The following is a 27,432-nucleotide window of genomic DNA, read 5'->3' as shown; positions in this document are numbered from 1 at the left end:
TGTTGTCAGCAAGGTCCAGGCGTTTGGGGTCCATCCTGGCCTTGATGGGTCAGGGGAGGGATTATGAACTCATCCCCAAACCTTCCCACCCAAGACCTTGCAAACCGAGTGGTCTGAGAGCCCCCTCCCCTGTCAACCTGAAGTGGAGATCCACTCCTGGGCGGCCCCAAGGTGGAAGCCGGAGCGAATCTCCCTTCCAGACCCACTGCTTTGGGACGCAGGCTGAAGCGGCCGCGGAGGAGGTGTGCGCTGCAGCGCGCCGCCTAGTGGCACCTTCGAGCATACCAGTACCGGCCGCAGCGGGAAGCGCCAGCCAAAGGCGCCAGCCACGCCTGCAGGGCACCCCGACAGCTGCTCCTTATTATAAAATAAGTGGCTTGTATTCTGCCAGATTAGGGGCATTCTGTATATTCTTTTTAATCTCACGAGCTAGTTATTGTTCCCATTTTATAACTGATGGAAGTGATGCTTGGAAATGCTCAGCAGCCAGCCCAAGTTCTCTTAGCAGGTAAGAGCAGCCCCACTTCTGGTTTTCCATCAGCTCAGCTCCAGATTCCAGAACTCTGTCTCCGACGCTCACCTGTGATTTGGGATAAATGAGGGTAGCGCATGGAAGCACTACAGCCCCCACTAAGTGTCAGAACTAGCTCTGAGACTGATTTCAAAGCTGCTGTATTGCACAAAGGCTGCCCCACTTCCAGCCTCAGGCCCCATAAACCCCCTAGGAAATGGAGGGGAGGTGGGAGGCTCCTTCCAGGGCCCCTTTTGGCAAGGCTGTAGGCCCTTTAACCAGTAACCCCTCTTTCCCCAGCCTCACTGATGCATCCACTCAACCAATATTTATGTATGCTAACTATGTGCGGGACAGTCTGAGGTGCTGGATATATCATGGTGAGCAAGAAGGGGGAGGCCCGGCCTCCAAGCAGCTCACTGCCTCATCCTCATTCATTCATTCATTCATTTTAAATTAATTTATTTTTTGGCTGTGCAATGCGGCATGTGAGAGAGATCTTAGTTCCCTGACCAGGGATGGAACCCACACCCCCTGCGTTGGACCACCAGGGAAGTCCCTCATCCTCCTTCTTAACTCACAGCAGGACCTCTTTGCTGTGAGTCTGATGGCACTGGGTTTGGGAACACCCTGGTAAGTCTTACTCCAGCTACTCCAGTGTGTCATCCCAGGGCCAGGGCCTTGCCCATTCTTCACCCATACTGGGGAAAGGTGTGGGCTCAGGGCAGTCTGACTCCCTCTGAAGTCCTTTCCCTGGCCCCAGCTGAGGGCCAGCACTTGGAGATGCCCAGGCTGGGAAGCAGCCACACCCGCAGTGGTTGCTTAGCTGCAGGTGACTGGGGAAGGGGCGTTCTGGACACTGGAACACTGGAACAGCAGGGGAGGGGGTGCCGGGGAGTTATGGAAGGATCCCAATGTGGTAAGTCCCCTACCCCGGTATGGGAGCCCTGGAGCGAAAGCAGGGTCTAGGACCTCCCATGGACATATTTCTAGGCTGCAGCTTGGGGGAAATGGGACGGGGGCCAGCAGAAGACAGGGAAATGACCACTCTCCTTTTGCCTGCACCCCCCGCCCTGGTCCCCCTTCTCTCTAGTTAGGAATTAAAGTCATGAAACCTGACATTAGGACTAGAAGGGCCTGCCTGGTGCAATTACTGTCTGAACAGCAAAGTTCTGAGCACTGGAACTTTTTTGAAAAATCTCCAATAACCCACTGTCCTTCTGGTTAAGAGAGAGAATGAGAGAGAGAGAGAGAGTGAGCGTGCCTGCCCTGTGGTCCCTGCCTGCCGAGGTTCTACTGAGGTCCCTGCTAAGTTGTCCAGCATAAAGCCCTTGACCTTGTGCCTGTGCCAGGTGTTGACAGTCAGATGCTGGGCCTCGGACGTGTCCCTATATGTGTTGCCTGGTGAAAGTTAAGCATCTAAGTATCTATTTGTCTTTAGTGTCATCTGCCCAAGAGTATATTTGTGCTTTTGGGTGTGCGTGCCTGTGTGTGTGTTTGTGTCTGTGATGAGGTGTATGTGTGTGCTTTTTAAAATCCTGTGTCTTAAGTATGTGGCTGTCTCTGCAGTTGGGTGCCCTTGTAATGTTTCTGGGAGGGTCATTTTGCACCTGTATATGTTTGTTGTATGTTTGCTTGTGTGTACCTTTGTAGGTGTGCCTGTAACTGTCTAGGGCTGGGTGTGCGTATGTGTGCTTGTGCTTCTGTGGCTGGGTGGGGCTGGCTGGGTGTGATGCGCTGTTGACTCCTTCACCCACTGCCCTTGCCTGGGCCAAGCTAAAAATAACCCACCTATCTTTGCCCACGGGGACCTTTCTCAATTGGCCTAAGTTCTTCCCAGGGAGTCCCGCTCACCCATATCCACGCTCCTGGTCCTGGGTGCCTGGCCAGGGAGGGCTAAGGAGGTGGATTGACCACATGCACACTCCCCCACATGTTCCAGACCCCAACCTGTGGGGGGAGTGTGTGTGGAGGGGGGTCCTGGGCAGTCCTGCCTTTCTCTCTTCTCTGGGGAAACAGCTGGGGCAGGCCCTTGTTGCTTCTCTGCCCCCTCCAGCAACCCTTCCAACCTGCAGTTCTGGCCCCCAAGTCCTTTCTCCTCCAGTCTAGGAAGCGCCCCTGCGGACACTGACCCTATTCCAGCCTACCCCCCTACTGACTCCTGGGCCTGGCTGGACCTCTCTCTGCCTTCCTTTACCCCTTCCTGAAGCAGCCACTGCCTCTGTATTTGAGGAATGATTCCAGATCCCAATTCTGGAAAAATCCCAAGTAGTGAACAGATCAGGGCTCGGGGAGGAGGCATTCCTGCTGCCTGCCAGTCATTTCTCACCTGCCAGCCCCAGAAGAGGTGTAAGCGTCGAGGATCCCCAGCTCAGAGGGTTCCTTTCCAATCCTATCTCTCCTGCCCTTTTCAGTCACCCACTCATTCACTCAAAGCTGTGTGATCTTGGGCAAATGACTTTACATCTCTGTGCCTCAGTTTCTTCATCCATAAAAGGGGGATACAAATGGTACTCACCTCAGAGAGTTGTGAGGATTAACTGAAGTGATGCATATAAAGTGTTTAAAAGTGCTTAACCCCATGCCTGGCACATACAAGGACCCTGCCAGTGTTAGCTGATCCACCCCTTCTAATGTCAGTGGAAGATATCGCCCACCGCCCAAACTCCACCTGACTCCACATGCCCTTTGGCTCACCCTTGGGTGGTCAGGATTTTCCACCAGGAATCAGATTGGCTGAGAGGGGAGATCTTGGAAAGAGAGATTACTGACATTTGTGCTGTAGTTTCTATATATATATTTAAAAATTCAGTTCTACATTCCCTTATAAAATTGTTATTATCATTTTTCTCCATTTTGGAGATGATGAAGGAAGCATCAGAATGGTTAAGTAACTTGTTCAGGGTCACACAGCAGGTAAGGGGCAGAGCCCAAATTTACACCCACCCGAGCCAAAAATGGCTTCCCTATGCCCCATTGTCACTTGCGGGGGGGTGGGGGTGGGGGGGGTGGGGGGAGTAACATCCTAGGCCCTGGGTGCTACAGGAGGTTCAGAGGGGTCTAGTCAAACAGTTCTGCCCAAGGTCATACCCACAAGTAGGGCCAAACAGGATGATCCAAATCCATACCCAAGTCCACATAGCTGTAAGCCCCTGCTTAACACGGACTTGAGTGTTTGAGATTTCCTCATTTAAGGAGCTTTTTTGGGAAAGACCCCCCCCCCCCACCGCGCCCCCTGTAGAAGGCATAGATTCTACGTAGTACAGACCAGGGAGCCAAAAACGACAGAGTCCTGAGTTTAATCAGAGGAGAAAGCTGACACAGCCAACCAAGTCAGAGGAAAGCGCCAAGATACATTTCTTTAGTTTCTGGAAACAAAAATTGGGCAGACTCCGCTTTCAGCTACGATCTAGCGGCCGGGATTTCCAGCACTCCGGGCCCAGCGTTTCGCGAGGACCCCCCTGAAGGGCCCCCAGCTCCGCCGAGGCCGCGCCCAAGGGGCCGTCGTTACCCCCTAGAAAGGCCCTCCGCCGGCTCCGCCCGTGCCCGCCCAGGCCCCGCCCCGGCCGCGCGCTGTTCCTCTCAGCTCGCGGACTTACTTGGGCGAGCGAGCGGCGGCGCTCGGCCTTGTGGCAGGCGGCGAGGGCCGGCGAGGGCCGGCGAGGGCGCCGGAGCCGCGGGCAGCGGCGGGGCGCAGGGAGGCGCGCACGGGGGCTCGGACGGCGCGGTGTTGGCCGCTGCGGGAGCCGCTGAGCGCTCTCACCTTCAGTCGCGCAACTTCGAAGCCAGGGCGCGGGAGCCAAGGGAGCGCTCGAGCCCCGGAGCCTGAGGAGCGCAGAGAGGGGCGCGCCGGAGCCTGGCCGGAGAGCGGGCGCCGGGTACCCATCGCGCTCCGAGCGCCGGGCAGCCCTCTGCGAAGCGTGGCTGCCTCTGCCCCCACGGAGGGCACGGGCTGGCGCGGCCGGGCGCCGGGGAGGACGGCGAGGAGGAGGCGGCGGCGGCGGAGACGGCGGCGGCGAGGCTGGGGCCAGGGAGAGAGCCCCGGGGGAGAGGCGCCCGAGCCGGGCCGCGGGAGCATGTGGGCCCGGAGCGGAGCGCGGGGCGCGCTACTGCTGACACTCCTGCTCTGCTGGGACCTGAGGCTGAGCCAAGCAGGTAGGGAGCGATCGGGCATGGGGGAGGGGAGCGAAGGGACCCTGGCGCCTCACTCTGCCCTGAAGTTGAGGTGGTCCATCGCTCCGTCAGTGCGCACAGGGAACGCGGTAAGGGCGCCCAAGTTAAAAGGTAGATTTCTCTGCCCCAGCAAAGTGGGCGATGGCGCAGCCATCTCGCGGGGCGGGGCGGGGCGGGGGTGTTGCTCAGGCCCTCCAGCTCCCGCCTGGAAGGGAGAGATCGCTTCTTTTCCCTGGAACGGTATCCAAGTCGGGGTCTGCGCCTCCCGGAGTACCGGCCTCCGGGGGACTCCTGGTTTCGCGCGCTCCTGGCAGCGGCGCCGAAAAAACACAGTCGCTGCACAGGCCAGGTGTGCGCTCGCTTGCCGTTCGCCGGCAACTTCCTAGTCCAGGTCCCGGCTCGCCCAGACTCCTAGCGTGGCACAGACCCGAATCCGCAGATGAGAAGGAGGGAGCAAGAAACCTGGGGAGCACGGGAAGCGCGGGTCCGCTCCGCCAGCCAGATGAGGCCAGCTTGCAGGGTTTTGTTATCGAAGGGAATAGGGCTGTCTTGTACGTACAGCTTTCCTCGAGATCTTGGGATCCGCAGGCCTGGAAGAATTTTTTTTCTGGGTGTTGGTGTTGTGTGTTGGGGGGAGGAGTACGTAGTGATCCTGACGAGTTTCCTTTTAAATGAGTCACTGACACTCTCCCCGTCTGGGAAGCCGACAAGGTGCGCTCTCCACGCTCCTACTTCAGACCCAGCAAGATGCCTTAAGGGAGTCGGTGGGCTCCTAAAATAAAGTCCCTATTCCGCCTCTCCCGCCGTGGTTGTGCACACGTCTCGCTGGTCTGTAGCTGGGCCGGGCGTAGCTGACTGGGCTGCGTCTTCCTGGGGAGCGGGTGGACACACGGGAGCCAACCCATCTCTGTCTCTGTCTGTGTCTCTGTCTCTGTCTCTCTCTCCCTCTCCCCCTCCCTCCCTCCCCCCCCCGCCCCCCGCCTCTGTCTCTCTCACTCTCTCCCCCCAGAAACCAAGCACCGGGCTTCCGAGGTTGGGTGGGCGTGGGCCGCATCCTGCATTGACTCCGAAAACTGGTGCACAAAGTGGACAGATGACGCAGCCCTCCCCCCTCTACCTTCCGCTTGGATGTTGACGTCCGCCGCCCTCCTCCCCTCCGCCCCGAACGTCCCACGCCCGCCTCTCCCACTTATAGTCAGCTATTCCTCACTCTGGAATTAATGATTCCCATGGCCCAGGAGTGAGGGCTTGGTTTTAGCACATACCCCACTTTTTTTTTTTTTTTTTTTTGCCAACCCTGTGTTGTAAAGTTACGACACCATCATTTGATCCACGTTAATGATGATTTGGGCAGACTCTGGTATTTAAAGCAGTGTTTTGAAGTTGGAAGGTAATGATGGGGGAGGAAGCAGGCTGCTGAGTGACCAGCTTTGAAAGAGTGCAGTTGGGTGCGGGAGGTGCTGGGTTGGGGTGTTGGTTTCTGGCTTGGGGGTGTTTGAGGGGAGGTGATTGAAGGGTTGGGTGAAGTCTCTGTAAATGGCACATGGGCAGGATTGGGTCTTGGGAAGCTGTGTTTGGACCGGCAGGGCAAGGGTATCAGAAATAAATACTGGGGTTACTGAGGGTGGGGAGCTGGGGAGGCAGGAGAAAGACAAGACTGGTTGGCCTAGAGCTCTCCAGAGCTGCAGAGTAGGCTCTGCTGGGGAGGCTGGGGGTGGCCTGCCTTGCCTGCTTAACAAAGCCTCTGGTCCCCACCTTCCCCAGAAGAAACCCCAGGCCCAGGGCTTTGATGGATTTGAGCATGATTGGTGCCCAGCCAGAAATGGGTGGCTAATACCGGGCTTTGATTTCTCACTAGCGAGCAGAACTGGCCTTGGAATTGTGCTCATTATTTAGCGCAGCAGGGGTTGCCTGTCCACCAGCCTTGAGAGGGGCCAACTGGTGGGGTCAGCCTGCCGCCTTCCCTTTGCCCTCAGAAACCTGCCTTCAGGAGAGAGAACATGCCCCTTCCTCCTACACAGCCCTTGTACTCTAATGCCACAGGCACAGAACATTTTTCAGAATGTTCTTTAGGTTTTCCCAGTGATTCCTCGTGAGCTCCATTGCACAGATGGGGAAAATGAAGTCCAGGATGTAGCCTTTCCTCAAATCTTGCCTTCAAGTGACCGCAGATCACAGATTTGTATCCAGGGCTCCTGTCCAATAGTGGGCTGATTCAGGCCACTTTGGACTCCTCCTTGTGGTCCCATCCATGGGAGGGGGAAGCTCCTTCTTGGGCGTGTGCAGGCTCTCCTCAAGGGGCAGGCACCCCTCTCTCCTTCCCCCACCCCCATTCCCAGTGAATATGGGAATGAGTTCCCTTTCCAGCACTGAGAATTTTTTTTTAAGCCATAAAGTTTGACGGTGGAGAAATCAAACCTGGAACCATAAACCCGAGACTCTTAGAAGATTTCAGCAAGTGACTGGCCAGGAGAATCCACTTCAAAAGCCCAGGCTGGCCCTGGGAATCTCCTCCCACCCGCTCCTCAGCCTTTCCTGGAGCTTTTAATGAGCCTTTCCTTGGCCTCTGGCTGGGATGGTTGAGAAGGAACCAAGGTGTCATGATAGCACTTCTTTTTAAGGTGCAATTAAAATTTCCTAGTGTCTTTCTAAGTTTTCCTAGTGTCTCTGCTGTGTGTGTGTGTGTGTGTGTGTGTGTGTGTGTGTATGTGTGGTGGTGGCCTGTCCTTGTCTTCCTCTACTCTGTACCAAATGCCCATTTCACTTAAACAAATGGAAAATCAAGAGCGTCTTACTGGGTTTTCTCATTAAAGTGAAAGTACCACTGCAGGGGAGGAATTTTGTATGTAATTTCTCTCCCCAGCCCCCAAACTGGGAATTCATAGGATGAAACAATTCCTCTCTCTTCCAATCCACTTATTTAACTGCTGAAGCTTTGGGACGGGCCCTGACTTGCCCAGGACTACACTGGGACTCAGGGATAGAGCTGAGATTTGAACTCAGGCCTCATAAACCTCATTCTAGTTGTGGCTCCTTTATTCCACCTGGGCTGCAGACTGGCCGCATGGGTCTGGGATTGAGATTCTGAAATCAAGGCCCAGCTAAGGCAGGCAGCTAAAGATGAAGTAGGTTTGGTAGCTGAGTTAGACTGGGACTTGCTGGGGGATGGTGGAAAGAAGTTGGGAGCAGGGACCTGGGAGAGGTGGAACAGGGCTGGGCCAAAGGTCAAGGTGAGACCCTGAGACCAGGCAAGTGCCCAAGGGTAGCCTTCCAACACTGATCCTCTCAGCAAAAGCCCCACCTGCCCCAGGTGAGATAAATCACAAGCCAGCCTCAGAGCTCTGTACCCATTTGTATAGTTGGGGGCAAAATAGGTTTTTACTTTTTTATTTTGAAGCTCTGGGGGCTCATCTCCTGCACTCACTTTGTTGTTGAGTTTCTCCTGGACTGAGGTACTATGACCTGTTCCTGGCTGTCAGACCACGTCATCAGGTCTGCCTACCACTTCCCCTTCCTTTTTACCAACAATGTCTTCTAAGGAGGGTCTGGGCTGCCTAGGACTTTGGGGATGAGGCTGGAGGGGAGGTGGATCTCTTACATTCCAAGTGCTTGGTTAGTGATTCTCATTGGCCCATCCTGGAGCCTCCTCCCGGGCCTGCTGGTCAAACATATGGTCATTTGAACCTTATCGCTGGGGTTGGAGTAGCAAGGAGGCACCTTGGAGCACCCTGAGGCCTGGAGGAAAGGGAGGAGAGGCAGGGGTCATAGGTTGGGGTTTAGGGGTTGCCCTCGTGGGGCTAGGAAGTAGAGAGAAACTGCTACCTAGGCAGGCTGGCACCCAGGGACAGAGAGGAGGAAGTTGGCCGCTGAGGCCAGAGCTGGTGATTCTGGCCTCTTCCTCCTCCTCCTCCTCCTCCTCCCCAGTTTTCTAAACAGCTTCCACAAATGGAATCATTAAAGCTGTGAAGGCAAAATGAAACCAAACAAGTGTGTTCTGTGCTTTTCTGTTTCTTTCCTTTTTTTAAAGGAAAATTTAGAATACCATAATTAGAATAATATGAGGAAGGGCAGTTTCAGAAGGGTGGAGGGAATGTGTGCCCTCCATCCTTTTGATTTGCTTCTGAAGTTGGGCCTGGGCCACCACCTCCTGCCCCCCTTGGGCCTGCGCTCAGCCGGGTGCTGCTGGAGCCCGGGGAGTTTCTCCCCCACCCGACCTAGTGCATTTTGGTGATAGTGCATTTTGGTGAGCCGGGGCCAGGTGAGACCCCGTCCTCCGTCCTCCGGGCTTTTTGGGAGAAGCCTGGCTCCTTGCTGGGAGTTGCGTGGGCGGCTAGATTGTGCTGGATTCGAACTCGGGTCAGCCGCTGCCCTCCACGACCCCGCAGGGCAGGCAAGCCCTGGCGAGGCCCAACCACCGGTACCCCGTGGCGCCCCTTTCTCTCCTGTCCTAAGCTTCGGCGAGGCTAATGGCAGCGAAAACATTTGCTGAAGTGCTGGCATACATCAGCCACCTCCCCGCTCCCCCCACCCTACCCCTTTTGTTTCCTCTTCCTTCTCTCCCAAAGCCCTGGGTTGCTGGAAGCTCCCGAATTTACCCTTGCGGACACAGCGGCCCGGTTAGCATCTCCGCCTGGTGGGCTGATTCAGCGCGGGTACCTGGGGGTTGCGCGCACCTCGGCACCGCCCGCTCCCCCTTCCCTTCCTATCCTGAGCCACCCTGATCCCCCTCGGCCCCCTGGCCAGTCCCCTCCACCCCCTCCTCTGTGGAGCTAAATCAGTCTGTGAGAGCCCGCAGCTCTCAGGGCACGGTTGGTTAGGGAGTGAGCTCGCAGCAGAGCCTCCCTCCTTCTCACCTCCCAGAACAGGCTGCCCCCAGTGCCTCACAACTTCCCCGCCACTGGGCGGCTCTTTTCTCGAGGAAGGCAGGATGTGGGTGTGAGAGCATGCATGGAGGAGTGAGCGTGGTGAGAATGTGTATGGAGGAGGTGGGCGGGGGCGGGAGTGTGCAGTGGGAGGTGAGGGTAGGTGTGGTGCTGCATTGGGTGCTGGGCGTGGAGGTGAAGTGTGCAGGGGGAATGAGTGTGTGTGCTGAGTTGTGCCTTTTGCATATGGGATGTGTGATGTAGGTGGCTGTGTGTGTGTTTGGGTGGGGGAGGTATGCAGTGTACATATGGGTGCAGCTGTGGTGTGTTTGTGTGTAAATAGGAATGTGTTGTGTGGGGAGGGTGAGTCACCACCAGGCTTGGGAAGCTCCTCTCTTGTATTCTTAGGGATGCCTGTTTGAGGTGGGACCCAGGTGAGCAGGATTTGGTCCATTTGGTCTGAATGCCAGGTTGTGGAGTTGGAAGGGAGGAAGCTGGCTTCCCCCACTGAGGGCAGGTGGGACAGATTGGCCACAGACAACCCCTAAAGCCAGTCCAGGAGCTTCAGTGCCTACCCCCAGGAGGACAGGGGTCCGAGTCCTGGGGTCTCCTGCAGTCAGCTCCCAGCTTCCCTAGAACAGTGACAGGGGCTGTGGTTTGAAGATCTGCTCTGACCTGGGTCAGGTTTATGCTTCAGCCCTCCAGGGGGAGTGGGGTGTCCACTGAAATTTGCCGGAGAAGAGGGCTTCCCTGGTGGCGCAGTGGTTGAGAATCTGCCTGCTAATGCAGGGAACACAGGTTCGAGCCCTGGTCTGGGAGGATCCCACATGCTGCGGAGCGGCTGGGCCCGTGAGCCACAATTACTGAGCCTGCGTGTCTGGAGCCTGTGCTCCGCAACAAGAGAGGCCGCGATAGTGAGAGGCCCGCGCACAGCGATGAAGAGTGGCCCCCCCTTGCCACAACTAGTGAAAGCCCTCGCACAGAAACGAAGACCCAACATAGCCATAAATTAAAAATAAATAAATTAATTAAAAAATTAAAAAAAAAAAAAAAAAGAAATTTGCCGGAGAAGAGGCAAGCAGAGCTTGGGTGAGTGGCATCCCTCATGGAGAGCAACATGGGCAGGCACGGCTGGGCCTGGGACTCTCGTGGATGCAATTAAGAGGACACGTGCACACATGGACACATACATGAGCCCTGGACTCCACTGTTCCTCATTTCCGTGGTCACAAAGTGCTCTCCTGCTTTCCCAGTTGCCCTGCCATCCTTAACTCTAGGATAAGGTGTGCTGTTGTGGACCAGAGAGACCTATAGGAAAATCACAGCTCCACCGATATACATATTGTTTTACAGATTATAAAACCCTCATATGTAAGACCTCAGTTTGTCCTTGTAAGAACCCCACTGGGGAGGTGGGTGCCACTTAGGAAGCCCACCTCAGACCTGGGTCAGAGCCAGAGCAGCCCTGGCCCCAGCCCTCAAGGTGGTCACTGTGTGTGAGGGATGCTGATGTCCACTCCAAAAAATGGTAAATGACATTCCGAGAGCCCCTGTATGTAGCAAATGAGAGCAATGGCACTACAGCTGACCTTTGAACAGCTCGGGGTTAGGGGCGCTGACTCCCCAGCAGTTAAAAATCCTCTGTCTACTACCTCAGCCTCAAAAATAAAGGAATTGATAAGTGACTCACCCAAAGGCAGGAAGCTGAAATGGTTTGGATAGAATCAGGACTCAAACCCTAGTTCTTTTGATTCCACATATTGTAATCTCTAATTGAACATAAACTCATCCCCACAGTTAATTTTTTTTAAACAGTTTTGTTTTTTTTTTAATTAATTAATTTATTATATTTATTTTTGGCTGTGTTGGGTCTTCATTTCTGCGCAAGGGCTTTCTCCAGTTGCGGCGAGCGGGGGGCCACTCTTCATCGCGGTGCGCGGGCCTCTCAGTGTCGCGGCCTCTCCCGTTGCGGAGCACAGGCTCCAGACGCGCAGGCTCAGTAGTTGTGGCTCACGGGCCCAGTTGCTCCGCGGCATGTGGGATCTTCTGAGACCAGGGCTCGAAGCCGTGTCCCCTGCATTGGCAGGCAGATTCTTAACCACTGCGCCACCAGGGAAACCCCCCACAGTTAATTTAAAGATCTGTAAAATGAAAATACAGGTACTATGTTTATTGAAAAAAGATCTGCCTATAAGTGGACCCACACAGTTCAAGCCCGTATTGTTCAAGGGTCAACTGTCTATTCAGGGAAGAGAGCCTTGGGGCTTCCTGGAGGAGGTGATGTGAGCTAGACCTTGACTCTCTTTTTTGGGTCTTTCTAAGAGCATTTCTGAAGAGGAGACAAGATGGGGGCAGGGGTGAAGAAGGCCCGAGACTTCTCCCACTCTTGAGAAGTTGGCCCTGTCAGCATCTGCAAGGCCTCTATCCTGCGTGGACACCAATCCTTGGTGAGCCAACCTTCGGCCATATTTCCATCCTGGCCTTCCCAGGCCCAACTGAAGGGATGTGCCTTGGGGGACCCACCCCTCTCAGCTACCTCTTGCACTGGAGATGAAAAGATTTCTTATTCTTTGATTTGCTCTCTGTGGTTCTTGAAGATGGAGTGCGCCCAGAAAACGCTTTTTAAGAAATGGTAGGGATTATGTTGGGGATGGAGGCATGGGGAGGTATACTTCTTTGCCTTCTGCCAGGCGCCCACCAGAGAACACAGAGTGGGTAAGAAGGGAAGCACAGAATCCTCAGCCCAGCTACTTCCATGAGCCAGTTGGAGGGGGCAAGCTCACTTCTCTTCACCTCCAGGAAGCCCCAGCCCCTCTACCTACCCCTCCTCACAGAGGCCCCTCCCCAGGGCCTCAGCTGTGGGTGCATGGTGTGGCCAACTGGGATTCTGAGGAGTTTAGCATAGCCCCCCAACATTGCCACTTACTAACTCTGTGGCCTTGGGCAGTTCATGTAATTGTGCTCCGCCTCAGTTTCCTCATCTGTAAAAGGGGGATGATAATAATATTGTCCTCACAGGGTTGTTTTGAGGATCACATGACCTGATATATTATAAAGCACTTAGTACAGGGCCTGGCACACAGTGAGCTCAGGGAGCGCTCAGGCACAGCCTCCTCAGGAGAGAGCCGTGCGATGCCAGAGACGTCCTCCTCCAGGGGAGTTGGGGGAGGAGAAAGCAGGGAGGCTCAGGGCCTAGAGGCCCAGCAGCTCCTGGCCTGCGAGTTAGGGGACTCTGGTTTTTGCTCTTTCTCTGCTGTGTGACCTTAGGCGAGTGCCTTTCCCTCTCTGGGTCCCATCTGTAAATTTGGGATGGGGGAAAGGTGGAAGGATGATCCTTAGGGGCTCTGGGGTTTTTGTCTGGTTCCGTCTGAAGAGGCCCGAGCAACCAACAAGAGACAGAGGTAACCATGGCCCAGAACCACTGTGTTTACAGAGGCCCCTCCAGAAGGTCAATATATCGACTAGAATGCCCTTGTGAGCATTAGGCGGCCCTGGGTCTCTCTCTCCAAAGCTATAAATCACCCTCTGGGACCTCGGTCCCTTTTTCTTGTTTCATAAGCAACTCCTGCCTCACAGACTGAGAGCCCCAGATGCCAAGCAGGGCCCGGGAGGCAGAGAAGGACCCCATCGCCAAAGGCATCCTGGGCATGTGAGCAGAGAGGCACTTGCTGCCCTACCCTGCCACCGCCACAAGGCTCAAGGGGGCCCTCTGGAGGCTGTGGCAGGAACACACTGTCCAGACCTGGCCATCCCATCCACTGTTTCATTTCTCAGGGGTGGAGGGTGGCTGAGCGCAGGGATGGGGAATGAGGACTCCTGTCACCACATCGGGTGTTGGAACACACCGAGCCCTAAAACTTGGTGCACATGGATATTAATTCAATCTGAGCATGTGCTGGGCTCTGGGGTCAGAGGTGGGCAAAGTACTGGCCTGACCCTTGAATTGATTTGTGTCTCTTCTTGAAGCATGAGCCACGTGCCAGGCCTGTAATGCTGGGGTGCAACAGGAGTGTATGATGGGGCAACAGAGAGGAGCCCTTTTGAGGACGAGCCGAGATGTGTGTGTAGTGGGAGGGATCTGGCGTGGTGCTTAGAGGGAGGGCTGTGCAGTCAGACTACCTGGGTTCAGATCGTGGCTATTCCAGCATCTGGCTTTGTGTCCTAGAGCAAGTTGTCTACCCTCTCTGAGCTTTAGTTTCTTCATTTGTAAAGGGGGAGTGGTAATAGCACCAATCTCATCAGCTCCTTGTGGGGATGAATGAGATAATGTATGCAAATGCTTTGCACATTCTAAATCGCTCAGTAAAACTCACTGTCCACCTTCTCCTCCTCCTCATTGTTATTGGTGCCAAGTATTGGGTGATAACAATAGGAAATCCTTCAGCTGTTGAGAGAAGCTCCTGTGGGTCCGAGTGGTTGGTCAGGGAAGGCTTCCTGGAGGAGGGGAGGATGGTGCTTGACTGGCTTTGGAAGGATGAGCAGAGCTTGGGTGAACCGAAAGGGCCTTCTTGGTAGGGGGTGTGTATGTGAAGGTGTGGGGTGGGAATGTCTGCCACATCCACCCAGGAAACGGATTCTGAATTCAGCCATCTGATCATCTGGTAAAACAAGACTTCTGGAGCCAGGGGTCCCTTCTTAGTGGAAAGAGCCAAGGTTTTGGAATTAAAAGGATTTGACTCTTACTGAGTTCCTGGGCCAGGTGGCTCAACCTCTGTGTACCCCAGCGTCCCCATCTGTGGGGTGGGGATGACCCCGCTGACTTCACTGGATGGTGATGTGATGTGAGATGCAGTCCTGGCACAGAGTAGGTTCCATTGATTCCCCTTGGCCTCCCTCCTCCCTGCCTTTCCCTGCCCCCAGTCTGGCTGCCCCCTTGGCTGGGCCTGGGCCCTGCTTCTCTCCCTCTACATCTCTGGGCAGGAAAGCAGGGGGACAGAGAGTTCCTGGTGGCAGTTTCCTCGTTGACCAGAGAGCCAGGGAGAGGGGCAAGAAGAAGGAGGCTGCCTTTTCTGGTCCCTGATGCCCACCTGGGCCTGGTGGCTATCAGGAGGCATCCCTAGGGTCTGGGAGGAACGTCTTCTGCTGAGATCACCCAGGAGACTGCAACCCCCAGAGGCCCTGAGTGGTGTCTGGAGGCATTACTGGTGTCAGGAGACAGAGCCGAAGGCAAGCAGCTCTGTAATGCAATCAGAGGCGCCCGCCTGCCCAGCCTGGGCCTGGACACCCATGGAGGATGCAGAGCTTATAAGAAGTTGAGTCGGGATTCCAGGAATGTTGTTCCTGGCTCCCCTCCTCCATCCCACCTTTGGTCATTCTGTGACACAGCAGGACAGAGGTTCAGAGACAGAGGAGTGACCTGGGGTAGGGTGGGGTATGTCTTATGGGGCAGGTTCCCATCCTTCTCTTTCCTGTCACCCAAGCCAGGGCCCTGGGCACAAGGAGGCAGGGTCAGCGGGTGGAGACAGGATGGGGTTAAAACAACTAGATGACAGGAGAGCAACTGTGACATTAGGTACCTAGGGAGCCTGGGTCTGATTTGTCTGATTTTGCTTGCTCGCATGTCCCTGGCACCCAGCACAGTTCCTGGAACACAAAGAGTGCTTGATAAACACTTGTAGAACAGATGAATGAGGAACTCACGCAAGCCTTCCTCACCCAAGAGGTTGCTGTGACTCACTCCCTGCCATGCTTTGGACTTGCTACTGTAGATGCGCACCCGAAGAATTAGAAGATTCTCGTTGCTTTGCTTACAACCCCACCCCTCCCCCTCTCTGCCTACCTCTCTCCCTTCATTCTCTCCTGCTTTCCATCTTTGGTCACTTACTATGCACAAGGTACCATGGATGTCAGAGCCAAGTCTTCAGTGGTCAGAGCCCCTAGGTAGCAAAGAATTTACTCACTGAATCCAGTGGAACCACAAAGAATTAATCGAGGACTGCCGTCAAGTGCCCTCTGCCCCTTTGTGTGGAGATAGCAGACAAGCAGACATTTGCTGGGCTGGTAAACTTTGTACTTATCTGCAAGGTGGCCTTCACAAGCCATGGCTGGCTGGTCCAGGCCGTTTAAAGATGTTTGTTTCCTGGGAATTCCCTGGGGGTCCAGTGGTTAGGACTCTGTGCTCTCACTGCTGAGGGCTCTGGTTCGATCCCTGCTTATGAAACTAAAATCCCACAGGCGACACGGCCAAAGAAACAAACACAAACAGACAAAAAAAGATGTTTGTTTCCTATTTGCAGTCCCAAGCCCATTGATCATTCCCCTCCACCTTGCCTTCTAGTGGCTCAAGAGAATGTCCATTGCAGGGACACTGGCCCTGGGGCCTGGGAGCAAGTGTGGGCTGAGACAGTATATCTGAAGGTTCATGGGCAGGGTCTGACTGGAGGCCTCAGCCCTCCAGAGCAACTGCCAGCAGCGTCTTGGCAGGAGCTGGGTTTGATACAGGGGAGCAGTTTTGGCTGCAGAGTCTGGCTAAGCCAGGCTCCCCCTGGCACTGCGTCCAGTGTTAACATTCAGGGAGCATCCCTGGGAGATTAAACACCCCCAGGCCCTTAGCCGAGGCAGCAGTAGTCCTGGGCCCACTGCCACGCTCACAGCTGGGCACCCGCCGGCCCTTGCCAGGAGCCCCTAACACAGGTTCATCTGGAACTCCTGCCTGGCAGCCCGAGATAGCCAGAGCTGATGGACACAGCAACCCCTGCTGCGAATCTGATCTAGCCCCACATTTTCCTGCTGGTGCATCCCACTCTGTACAGACGCACACATACAGAAAGAGTCCTAAACTGAGGAGTGGGAAACCTGGATTCTAATCCTAGCCGGCAGCTAATCTGCTGTGTGGCATTGAGCTAGTCCCTTTCCCTCTCTGGGCTTCGGTGTCCTCATCTGTCCAGTGCAAGAAGGTCTGCCCTAGAATCAGTAAACTGGGTTCAAGTCCTGGCTCCGACACTAGCTGTAATTCCCCTAGCCTGCATCGCCTCACTGTGAAATGGGGGTCCTGATTGGTTGTTGGGGAGATGAAAACGAGATGAGGCATGGTCAGTAAAGGTCAGCTCCCTTTTCTTTCTACCTGGGAGGAAATCAACCTGCAAATCGCTGGTTACACCCCTCCTTTCTTTCCAATATTCCCCTCTTGACGTGGGGAGTATTAGACATAAGGTTCGGGATGGCCCACAGGGTGACTTGGTGAGCCGCCTGAGGAGAAGCCTGCATTGTCATAGCATTTGGAAAGAGCACTGGACTAGGAGTCTGGAATCTTCAGCCCTAAGGCCAGCTGTGTCTGTACAGAGTGGGATGCACCAGCAGGAAAATGTAGGGCCAGATCTGTCTTTGTGTGACAGGCAAATCACTCACCCTCTCTGAGCCTCAGTTTACCCATCAGCAAAAGGAATAAAAGAAGCTGAACGCTAGGCAGGGCCCAGGGAGAAAATGCCTGGACAGGTGCTTTGGAAACTTCTCCAAACCCCAGGGGCCACTCATCTGAGGTGGAAGGAGGCCGACACAGCAGGCTCTGTTCCCCGAGGGGCTGTGCAGAGAGCTGTTCGCTGTGGGGCAGGCAGGAGAGGGCCTGCGTTTCCACTTCCCTGGCTGGAACCTCCCGCTGGCGGGTGGGCCCTGACTTCTTCCCGTGGCCTAGGTGGCCACGGCTATTGAGGTAGATGACAAGAGTTTGGGTCGCTTCCCATCCCTCTCTGCTCCACACCCCAGAGTAGGGGAGGCCAGGGTGCCACGTCAGGGAAGGTTAGTGTCAGTGCTGGGTTTGAGGTGTCCAAGCCAGCACGCCATCTGCCATGCCCACCAGAAGTTACATAATCCCTCGGCCGGCTGCCTGTTCTTAGAAAACAGGACAGTCAGGACCAGCAGGGAGTGGAGGTTAGGGTTTTCTTCCCTCTGCTTTGTTCCCTCACAGCCCAGCACCTCCCTGGACCCGTCTTCATTCTCCGAGTTGTTCCCACACTGCCTGGAGCCTGACACATAAATGCTGGGACCGATCAAGGCTGAGATTGGAAGGGGACATGGCAGGCCTTGAAGGCTGCTTGCTGCCTGGCCTTGGGGCAGCCCGCATGGTCGGCAGCCCTCACAGCGCATCACAACCTTCCTCTGCTGACCTCTGGCAGGATGGGCTAAGGAGGGCAGCTCAGGGTTCTGGGAAGTAGGGGCAGGCCCTCCCCCCAGTTCCTACAGAGGTGTACCCCTTCCAACACCTTATCAAATAATAAGCATTTTTAATATATCCAAGTAACAGCTAAATAATGCTGCCCATGTAGTACTAAGGCCTTTGGAATCAATGAGACCCAAGATCCAGCCCTGTCTCTTTTATTTGCTAGCTGTGTGATGTTGGCCAGGCTACTTCACCATTGTTAATCTCAGTTCCCTCATCTGTGAAATGGGGATGATAAAGCCTGCTTCACGTAGGTATCTTGAGGATTGAATCAGACAATAATGCATACAGAGGACAGAGAAATTGTTCAGTAAATCGTAGCTGTCATCATTGGTATCCAATTCCATCCCCCCTTTTTTTGAAGAAAATAATATATAATGACTAAATCTTATTTATTCTATTTTTTAAATTAATTAATTAATTTATTTTTGGCTGCGTTGGTATCTTTGTTCCTGCGCGCGGGCTTTCTCTGGTCGCAGCAAGCGGGGGCTACTCTTTGTTGCGGTGTGGGCTTCTCATTGCGGTGGCTTCTCTTGTTGCGGAGCACAGGCTCTAGGCGCACGGGCTTCAGTAGTTGTGGCACGTGGGTTCAGTAGTTGTGGCTCACGGGCTCTAGAGCACAGGCTCAGTAGTTATGGCGCACAGGCTTAGTTGTTCCACAGCACGTGGGATCTTCCCGGAACAGGGCTCAAGCCCATGTCCCCTGCATTAGCAGGCAGATTCTTAACCATTACACCACCAGGAAAGTCCCCTTATTTATTCTAGAAAAAAAAAGTTGGTTCAAAATTAATCTATTAATATTAATAGCGTGTGCCAAATTAATATCATATACCATATTAATGAATCTAAAGAAACAAAATCATATGATTATATCTATAAATGCTGAAAAAACCTTGGACAAAATTCAACACCTATTCATGATATAAGCATTCAAGGAAATAGGGATTAAGGGATACTTTTTAGTATGATAAAATACACACACACACACACACACACACACGTATATTTATATATATATATATATATATATATATATATATACACCCTAGTGCTAAAGCCAGTATCTTATTTAATGAGGAAACGCTAAAGGCACTTCCATTAAAATCAGTAATAAAGTACGGATGCTCACTGTCTCTTTTACCATCCAACACTGTGCTGGAAGTATTAGCCAATGTAATTAAACAAGAGAGATCAATTAGAGGCACAAGAATGGGTAAAGAAGAAGTAAAACTATCCCTACCAGATATTAAAACATACTATAACGCCTCTATAATTAAAATAATGTGGAGCTGGTGCCTGAATTGGCAGATAGGCCCCTCGAAGATAAGAGAAAGCCCAGAATTAGACCCCAATGCATGTGGAAATGTGGTATATGCAAGGGTGGTATCCCAGATCACTGGGATAAAGATAGACTTTTAAATAAATGGTGCTGGCCATTGCGTCCCTCTCACCTGCTTCTTAGAATACAGCTACCCTTAGTTATAACTTGTTGATTAACCAATCACAAAAGCGTTGGGAACAAGATATTGCCCACTCTGTATTCTGCATGATATTAAAATAAATAACACTAGAAAACTAAAAAAAAAAAAAAAAAAAAAAAAGGTGCTGGGACAACTGAGTAGCCATTTAGAAAACGATAAACTTTGATTCATATTTCACACCAAACAGAAAAATAAACTTTAAATGGATTAGGGATCTAAATGTAAACAGTTATACCATACAGGTAGTACTAGATGGAAACTCAGGTGAATTTCTCTTTAATTTTGGGACAGGGAAAGGCATTCTAACTGTGGCTCAAAATCCAGGATGATAAAATTAAAAATTGATAAATTTTATTACATAAAATTAAAAAAAATTTTTACAATAAAGCACCCTAAGGAAAGTCAAAGGACAAAATATTTGACAAACTAAGAGAAAATGTTCATAACATATGCCACAGACAAAAGACTAATATCCCTAATACATAAGGCACTCTCAAATATTGAGGGACAGAGAACCAAAAAATCTGATTAAAAAGTGGGAAAAACACATGAACAGACAATTCACAAAATAAGATGTAACAGTGACCCTCAAACACATGAAAAAAATGTTACAACTCACTCATAATTAGAAAGACGCAAATTAAAACAACTCTGAGACACCACTTCTTACGTACAAGACTGGAAAAAATTAAAAATTGTGACCACACATTCCATTGGGGAGGCTATGCGGGAACAGGCACTTCCAGACACTGCTGGAGGAAGTGCAAATTGGTAGAATCCTTTGGAGAACTAATATGGCAATACTTAACAAAACTGCATGTACACTTTATTTTCTGGCCCAACAATCCTACTTCTAGAAATCTACCCTTAGGATGTACCTTTATCAATACAAAAACGCTTATGCGCATGGTGATTCATTACAGCGTTATTTGTAATGGCAAAATATTGGAAACAACCGAACACCCCAGTAGAGGAGCTGAATAAACTATTGGACAACCACACACTGGAGTGCTATGCAGCTCTAAAAAATGATGCTGGAACTCTTCAAGAACTGATATGGAGAGATTCGTAGGACATACTGACAAGTAAAAGAAGCAAAGCACAAAATAGTATCTATAGGATGCAACCTTTCATGTAAGAAAGAAATGGATATAAGACCAGGCCAGACCCAGACCTCTCTTCTCATTCTTTTTTCATGGCCTCTTGAATACATTCTGCTTCCTCATCAGATGCCCCTTCCCACTCTGCTTATAGATCCAAGCAGTGAGCCCTGTGTGGGGAGACAGATTCCCTGTGCTGCCCCCGAGGAAGATGGAGAGGAGAGGGACAGGACCCCAAGTGCCATCCCTGCCCTGGCTTAAATTGTGACTCCTGGCTTTGTGTGGTCCTACAGCCCTCTGGGCCTTGCTTTCCTCTTCTGTCAAATGGGGGATAATGAATCCTACACCACTGGCCACACAGACAAAAGGTGGGACCAACATCATAATTAGTTCATGTGGGCAAATGGCGTTGCATGATGTGGAATATGTTATTTATTATTTACTTACAGGCTCTGCATGTTGCTCCTTGGGACTCAGATGGGTCTTGGATCCTCTTTTCCAGTCCCTTGCAACACACACATGCGTGCACACACATATAAACACACACACACACACACACACACACACACACACTCCATTCTATACAGAACTGTGGAAGATGCTGAGGTGGTTGCTTTATTTGCTATTTCCTTTACCTGTGAGGTTCCCATCCACATATACTCCGTCTGCCCGCCAGGTGTGTTTCAGGCCCTCTGAGCCCCTGGCCTCCCTCCCGCTTTGGGCCTGCTCTCGTGCCCACATTGGCCAGTTCGAACACACTGTGTCATTTAGGCTTTGTAATGACTCTAGGAGGAAGGTCCTAGCAGAGGAGCAAAATGGGGCTCAGGGAAAGTGAAGTGACCCCCCCGCCAGCCTCCCAGCTTTTGGGTCAGAGTCTAGTCTAGGTCTAACCCTAGCCTCTGGACTCCAAATTCAGTGCTCTTTCCAGGAGTCCACTCTGCATCCACTCTCCAGGGCCGGAATCAGGGCTTATCCCCTGTGTACCTCCCTGGATGTCCCCGTGAGCGCTAGCTGCTTGGTGATAACTGGTGGAGTGATTGGGTGGTGAGTGAACAGAACTCGGAGCTGCTTTGTAAAATACAGAATCCCCCACTGATGTGATTCTGGCCTCAATAAAGTGCTGTGGATTTTTGGGCAGAACTGGGCTTTTCCCACAGGCTGGTCACAGCCAGCATGCTCAGCCGGCCCCTCTCTCCACAGCCTGCGCCATTTTAAGGATTGGTCCAAGAGGGTGTGTGTTTGTGTGGGCGCCTGGGGAGGAACATTAGCAGCTGCAGGGGGTTGTCTGCACCCCTCAGGCCCCTGCAGGTCCAGTGGTCTGGGAGGAAGGGGCCGAGCCAGACCTGCGTCTCCACAGAGCAGGAGGGGCCTTGGGCAGGCGGTGGAGGGCATAATTGCCGGAAGGTCATGCTCCGAGCCCTGAGAACTCTGCTTGCCAGTCAATAAGTCATTTATTACACCCTTGACAGCATCCTCCTCTGCCCCACCCTGGGTCCTTGCAGTTTGCAGAAGGAAGGGCAGGGCCAGCTGAGGGTCTGGACTCTCCAGGGAGAGAGGCCACTGGGAGCCTGAAGTAAGCCAACCTCCCCACCTCCCCATCACGGCCCACTGGACCAGACCGATTGCCCAAGCCCCCAGGGGCCCTGATCACTGATGTAAAGAGCTGGCTACACAGAAGTTCCCAGGTGCTTGGGCGTCTCCATCACACTGCCCTGGACTTCCTTTCCAAGGCTCCTTCCGGGGAATTGTAGTGCTTGCCAGGGAGGGTGCAGTCCTTAGAAGGCAGGTAGCGACAAAGCAAGTCCAGAGATGATGTGGGCAAGTCAGTCCCCTCCCTCTGCCTCAGAAGCCTGGCAGACCTTATAACGGGGCACATGAGGGCCCAACGTCCTCTTTGCTTGAGCAAGAGCTGGTCGTGAGAATCAGCTGCGTGCTGTCTTTGGAGCCCCACCCACCATGCGTCCAGCTGGTGCCCATCGCTCACAGGTGTGGAGCACTTCGTGCAAAAAGCACCTTCACAAGTGAAGCTGAGCTTCTTAACAACCACAGGACATTGTCCGGGTGAGTGCTTGCACCACCACCACCCCGGCCCCTGCTTACAGCTGGGGAGACTGAGGCAGAGGGAGGGGGTTGACTTGCCCACATCATCTCTGGACTTGCTTTGTCGCTACTGGATTTTCCCCACTTACCGGCCCCTCTCCACTCTTAACGTGGCTGAGAAAGATCAAGAAGATTGTCCTTCCAGGGCACCCTGTCTTACCTACAGGTTTTACCCAGGAAACTCAGAGGGAGATTGAGAGGAGCTATCAGGGCTTTAGCTGTGGTTGGTCCGAGAGGGTAGCGGGTACAGCTGTACAGGGAACAGGAGCTCTCCTCACTCCGTGGCCCTGCGAGGGAAGGTGCTGACGCAGCCCCTGGCCTCGCCCTCCTGTCGACATGACATTCATGGTGGAAATAAGGGCTGAGCAAGAACAAGCAGTGGCCTCTTTCAGTGGTCTGTCCGCAGAGTGACCTGGTGACCCAGCTTGCCTCTCCTGGGCAGGGTTGTTCCAGAGACAGACGGCCACCTTCTCTCTGCCCACCCTGCCCTCCCCTCGACGTCAGCCCTCTGACCCTGAGTGCCTGGGCCACCCGCCCCCTCCCCGGAATATGCCATACCCTTCCCTTGTATGCTCACCAGGGGTGGACAGCGGGACCAGCCTTCCACATAGGGAAATTCCAGCTCCCACCAAGTTCCAAATTCCATGGCCTTATCGCACACCATTTTTTCTGACCTTTGATGGGCTTCCCAGTGTGGGAGGAAGGACCTCCCCACCCTCAGAGAGACAATGGGAGGAGGCCCCACTTTCCCACCACCCAAGCCCCCTGGGTGTATCAGGGCCTTGTACCTGGAACACACAGGTTGTTGACACAGAGAGAAAGAGCAGCAGGGACTTTGGGGGAAGGGTGGACACTGGGCCTGACAGTGACTCATGGTGGAGTCATGGTCCCGTTGAACCCTTTCAGTACTGAGATGCCACACCAAAGTAAATCACTGCCTCTTGCTGAGCCTCCGTTTCCCCATCTGTTAACTGAGGAAGCTGGACCAGGGAACTCTGAGGTCCCTGACAGATGTACATTTTCTAAAATCCCTTTATTCCAGCCACTGTTGAATTTCCTGAGAGCCAAAGAGGGCAATTGTGACACCACTGACCTCTCCTCAGCATTTCCTGTGTAGCCAGGACCTGTAAACAGGGGTTTTGATGAGAGTGTGGGTCTGCAGCTGACAGGAGGCTGCAGCTTCCACGTCAGTAAACATGCCTCTGCACGGGGTGCTCTCACCACTGACCTTGACGTGGCCTGCTCCTTCCTGCCATCTGGGTCCCAGCCTGGACGACCCTTGCTCGGAGAGCCCTTCCCCGATCCCCCTGCCTCGTTAGTTTTTCTTCTAGCGCTTATTACCATCGGGAATTATGATGTGTGTGTACGGACTGACATGCTTGCTGGCTTATCGTCGGTCGCCCCTCTAGCATGTCACCTCCACGAGGACGGGGCCATGTCATTCAGTACTGTACCCCCCAGGTCCGGGACAGCGCCCGGCACAGACTGGGCCCTCCATGACCAGGTGCTCCGTGAACAAATAACTAGGGTTGTACCTAAGAATCTCCTAGAGTTTTTTGGTTTTTGGTTTTTTCCAAAATTCACATGCCTGATCTTTGCCCCTCGCGGCTCTGGTTTAGGAAGTCTGGGCGTATGAATTTTGACAGAGTACCCCAGGTGACTCAGATGCACACCTCTTGTTAAAAAGAAAAGGGCTTGCTGGTTCTTAGCCTTGGCTGATCAATGGGATCACCTCTGCCTGGTTCCCGCCCAGAGATTCTAACTTAACTGGGCTTAGCGTCTGACCTGGCCATTGGGAGCTTTAAAAGTGACTCAAGTGGTTCTGTCGTGCTGCTAATGTAGAGGCCCCAGGATCCAATCATCGCCAAGGCCTCTCTGGTCCAAAGGTCTGCCATTCTTGCAAAGCCCTGCAAAGTTAAGCCACTGTTTCTTCCAAACCTCCAATGGGGGTCAGCTCCTTGCACAGATAAAGAAAGTGACACCCTGCTTGACCCTCATAGGTGAGTCGGGAGCGTTGCCCAGGGCCCCATCGCCCTTCTCCAGTGACTTCCCAGGAGCGACTGGTGGCTCTCTGCTCTATCCAACCTCCTTTTCCCGGCAAGACGGCTGAGCTGTGTTGGAACCTGTCTCTTCCTCTCCCCTGATAGCGCACAGTTTTAAATAAGATCTTCATTTACCAGAAGTTCACACCACAGCTTATGTGTTATATGAGAAGCCGCAGTCTTGTGTTCGTGGGGGAAATGCTCTGGGACGTGATCAGGGGGCTGGAGGAGAAGCGACGGCAGAGGGGTTGCAGGAGGAAGGAGGAACCTGGGGAATCCGAGCTGGCGCCTGCCCTGGCCCTGGCAGTGCCATGCTCCTCTGGGCTCTGCATGGTGGCTGGGGGGAGGTGCTACCACTCTGCAAGCTGACCTCACAGCTGCTAGAAGGCTGGGAGCTGGGGGGTGGGGAGGGAATGTGATGTCCACGCCAGCTCTGCCAACTGGTGCCCGCAGTGCTGTTCCGGGTCATTTATGCATCTTCAGTTGGTTAAGCGGGTGCTATTGCTGTTGACGTGTCAGCTGCCTCCCGCCTTGCCTTGGAGGCTAGGATTAGGAAGGGATTTGGTGGCCAGGGACAGACACCACTCCTCCCCCATGGCCATCCTGCCTCACTTCTTCCCAGCCCAGCCTGTGCAGCATCTAAATCAATAAACAAATTCCAGTTGGACAGCACTTTACCATTTCCAGTTTTTTTTCCATGCAATCCTCCCAGCCACTCTGTGAGGTGGGTGTGATCACCTTGCTTGTACAGAGGAAGAAACTGAGGCCAGGGGGTGGGGGTTTGAGTACCTCGTAAAAGACTCCTGTGGCAAAGCTGACCTTGTGCCAAGATTCCTCTCTGCTCTACCTGCACCTGGCGGGGGACTGGAGGGCAAGGCGCTGTCCTATCTTGCCGTGTGGTCTGTGGTATTTTTACTGCAGCAGTGTTTGTTCTGGGGGCCTGAAAGCCGAGAGATCAGGGATCAGGTACCAGAGTGCCCTGTGACCTTGAGCAAGGCTGCTTCTCCCTCTGGGCCTCAGTTTCCTGAAAGGTGAACCAGAAGAATTGGATTAGGTAGTCTTTTGGGAAGGTGCTGCCCTGCAGCTCTTCTTTGCAGGTGTTCAAGCGCCCTGGCAGGGAGGAGATGTGGGGAGAGGGTCCTGCGGTGGACCCGTCATGGGCTCCGTGGTACAAGGCCAATGTGCTTGTAATAAATATTGAGCTGACAGATGCTAAGCCGCATCCCCAGCCTCTGAATAAATAAAAAGTTGCCCAGAATAACAGCCCGGAAAATGCTGGGGCTCCAGCCAGCTCTTACCTTCGCCCCTCCCACTGACCATTCCTCTGTGCCTCCTCCTCCCACTCCCATCCCCCTCCCCATCCCCTGTCCATCATTCACTCCAGCCCCAAAGGTGGGCGCTGTCCCAGACTGGCTTTAATTCACAGCCTGCCCCCAAACCCACATCCCCCCCCCCCACCCCAGCTGCCACAGCAGCTAATGAGAACCAGGCCCTGCCGATGACAGCTGGGGGACAAGCCAGCCAGGCCCTCATGGGGCTGGGGATGGGTGGGGCACAGGGGAGCATGCCTTTAATCCCGAGTGCCTGCCAGAAGCCTTTCTTCATGGACACTCCCTGGCGTTTTTGGCTTCTACCCTGGGAGATGAACTAGCCGAAATCCAACAGGAAGCTGACCCACTCTGACTGCTCCTGGCTGAGGCCACCAGGAAATTAGGACCAGGGTGCACATAGGTGGCCCCAGGGTGTTCCCAGATACATGGCTCACACTTAGTTTGATGTTTCTCTGATATGTGTATGAGTATGTGTTTCCTGTCCCCCAGCTGCTGGGTCAAGTGTAAAGTCACAGAACGTTAGAGTGAAAGAGACATCTCCCTCATTTTACAGAGGAGGAAACCGAGGCCCCAGGGTGGGGATTGGGGGGTGAGGACACCTGCCCAGGGTCACATAGCCAGACAAGTGACAGAGCCTGGATATGAAGCCAAATCTAGGGCCTGTGCCCTTAACCCCCACTGACATTGCCCTTCTCCAGGGGCCTTTGTTAGGGCCCCACAAAGATGACGCCTCATCCTTGGGGTTTAGCCCAGCCCCAGAGGAGAATGTCCAGGCCAGGGGATCATGGCTCCTTGATCCTATTCTTGGTTTATGGAGCACCCTGGGAAAACATTGCGCCATCAGAAAACCTGCTTTCTGCTTTGTGAGAGGGACCACTGCATGTGGGGGAGCCAATGCCGAGAAGCAGAACCCCCTGCATGGCCTTCTTTTGGGCTCCCAAGCTGTGTGAGAACCGGCAGGGAAGGCTCCTGGGTGGGGAGCACCAGGCAGAGCACAGCCCCCCTTTGCACGGCCCTTGCTGGTTTCCACAGACATCTCTGTGGAGGATCCCAGTAGTGCAGTGCAAGAGGCAACGGGGGTTTTAATCCCCATTCTACACGTGAGAGCGCTGAGGCATGGCCAGTCAGGAACTTGGCCGGAGTCTTGTGGCCCAGCCAGTTTTGGGCCGCAGTGTCTGGGGACTCACCTCAACCCACCTCCCTGGTTCTCTTGGGGAGGTTCCAGGGCCAGTCTGAACAAGTAGGGCCTGAGAGCTGGGCTGGAGAGGGGAAGATTTGGTGTCTAGACCCCCTCCTAGGCAAGGCCAGATTCCCTTTGGTCCTCAGGCTCTGCTGGCCCAGAACAGACCATGCCGGCCCCCTCCCTCCCCAGTGCCCAGGGCGGGTCCCCCCTCCCCCTCCCCGGCTGCAGCTGCAGGGCCTCCTCTGCTGCAGGACTCCTGCCCTGCTGCTGCTGCCTCTGACATTCCGCCCCAGAAGATAAGGATCCTGTCTGGCGCCTGAGTGCTTTTTTTCCTCCTACTTTCCGAATCTGTTCCCTGATTATCTGCAGACAACCCCTCAGTAGGGGGGCCACCTGGGAGGGGGCTCAGAGCACAGAGAAAGGCGTGGGGGAGGGGGACCAGGAGGCATGCAGCCACCCACCTGGGGTCTTGACGGCCATTTACTAAGCCCCCA

General features: G+C 53.7%; 1 protein-coding gene across 8 annotated transcripts in view; it reads left to right on the top strand.

Annotated features, from left to right (window-relative positions):
* Positions 1-3,835: 3,835 nt before the first annotated feature.
* UNC5B (unc-5 netrin receptor B) overlaps positions 3,836-27,432 on the top strand; it is an 88,363-nt gene continuing 64,766 nt past the window's right edge. For 4 of the 8 annotated variants that reach the window (XM_036828685.1, XM_036828683.1, XM_036828682.1 and 1 more), the window contains exon 1: positions 3,838-4,666. In XM_036828685.1, coding sequence (XP_036684580.1) covers positions 4,588-4,666 — 79 coding nt within the window. In that variant the 5' untranslated portion in view covers positions 3,838-4,587. Of the gene's footprint in view, positions 4,667-27,432 lie in introns of all 8 variants that reach the window. The other 4 variants (XR_005016819.1, XM_036828686.1, XM_036828684.1 and 1 more) reach the window with 2 other exon arrangements.

Source organism: Balaenoptera musculus, chromosome 16 (assembly GCF_009873245.2).
Source record: "Balaenoptera musculus isolate JJ_BM4_2016_0621 chromosome 16, mBalMus1.pri.v3, whole genome shotgun sequence".
In the NCBI taxonomy this organism is placed as follows: Eukaryota; Metazoa; Chordata; class Mammalia; order Artiodactyla; family Balaenopteridae; genus Balaenoptera; species Balaenoptera musculus.
Note: the sequence above shows the minus strand (reverse complement) of the source record. Positions and strands in the feature narration are given on the sequence as shown.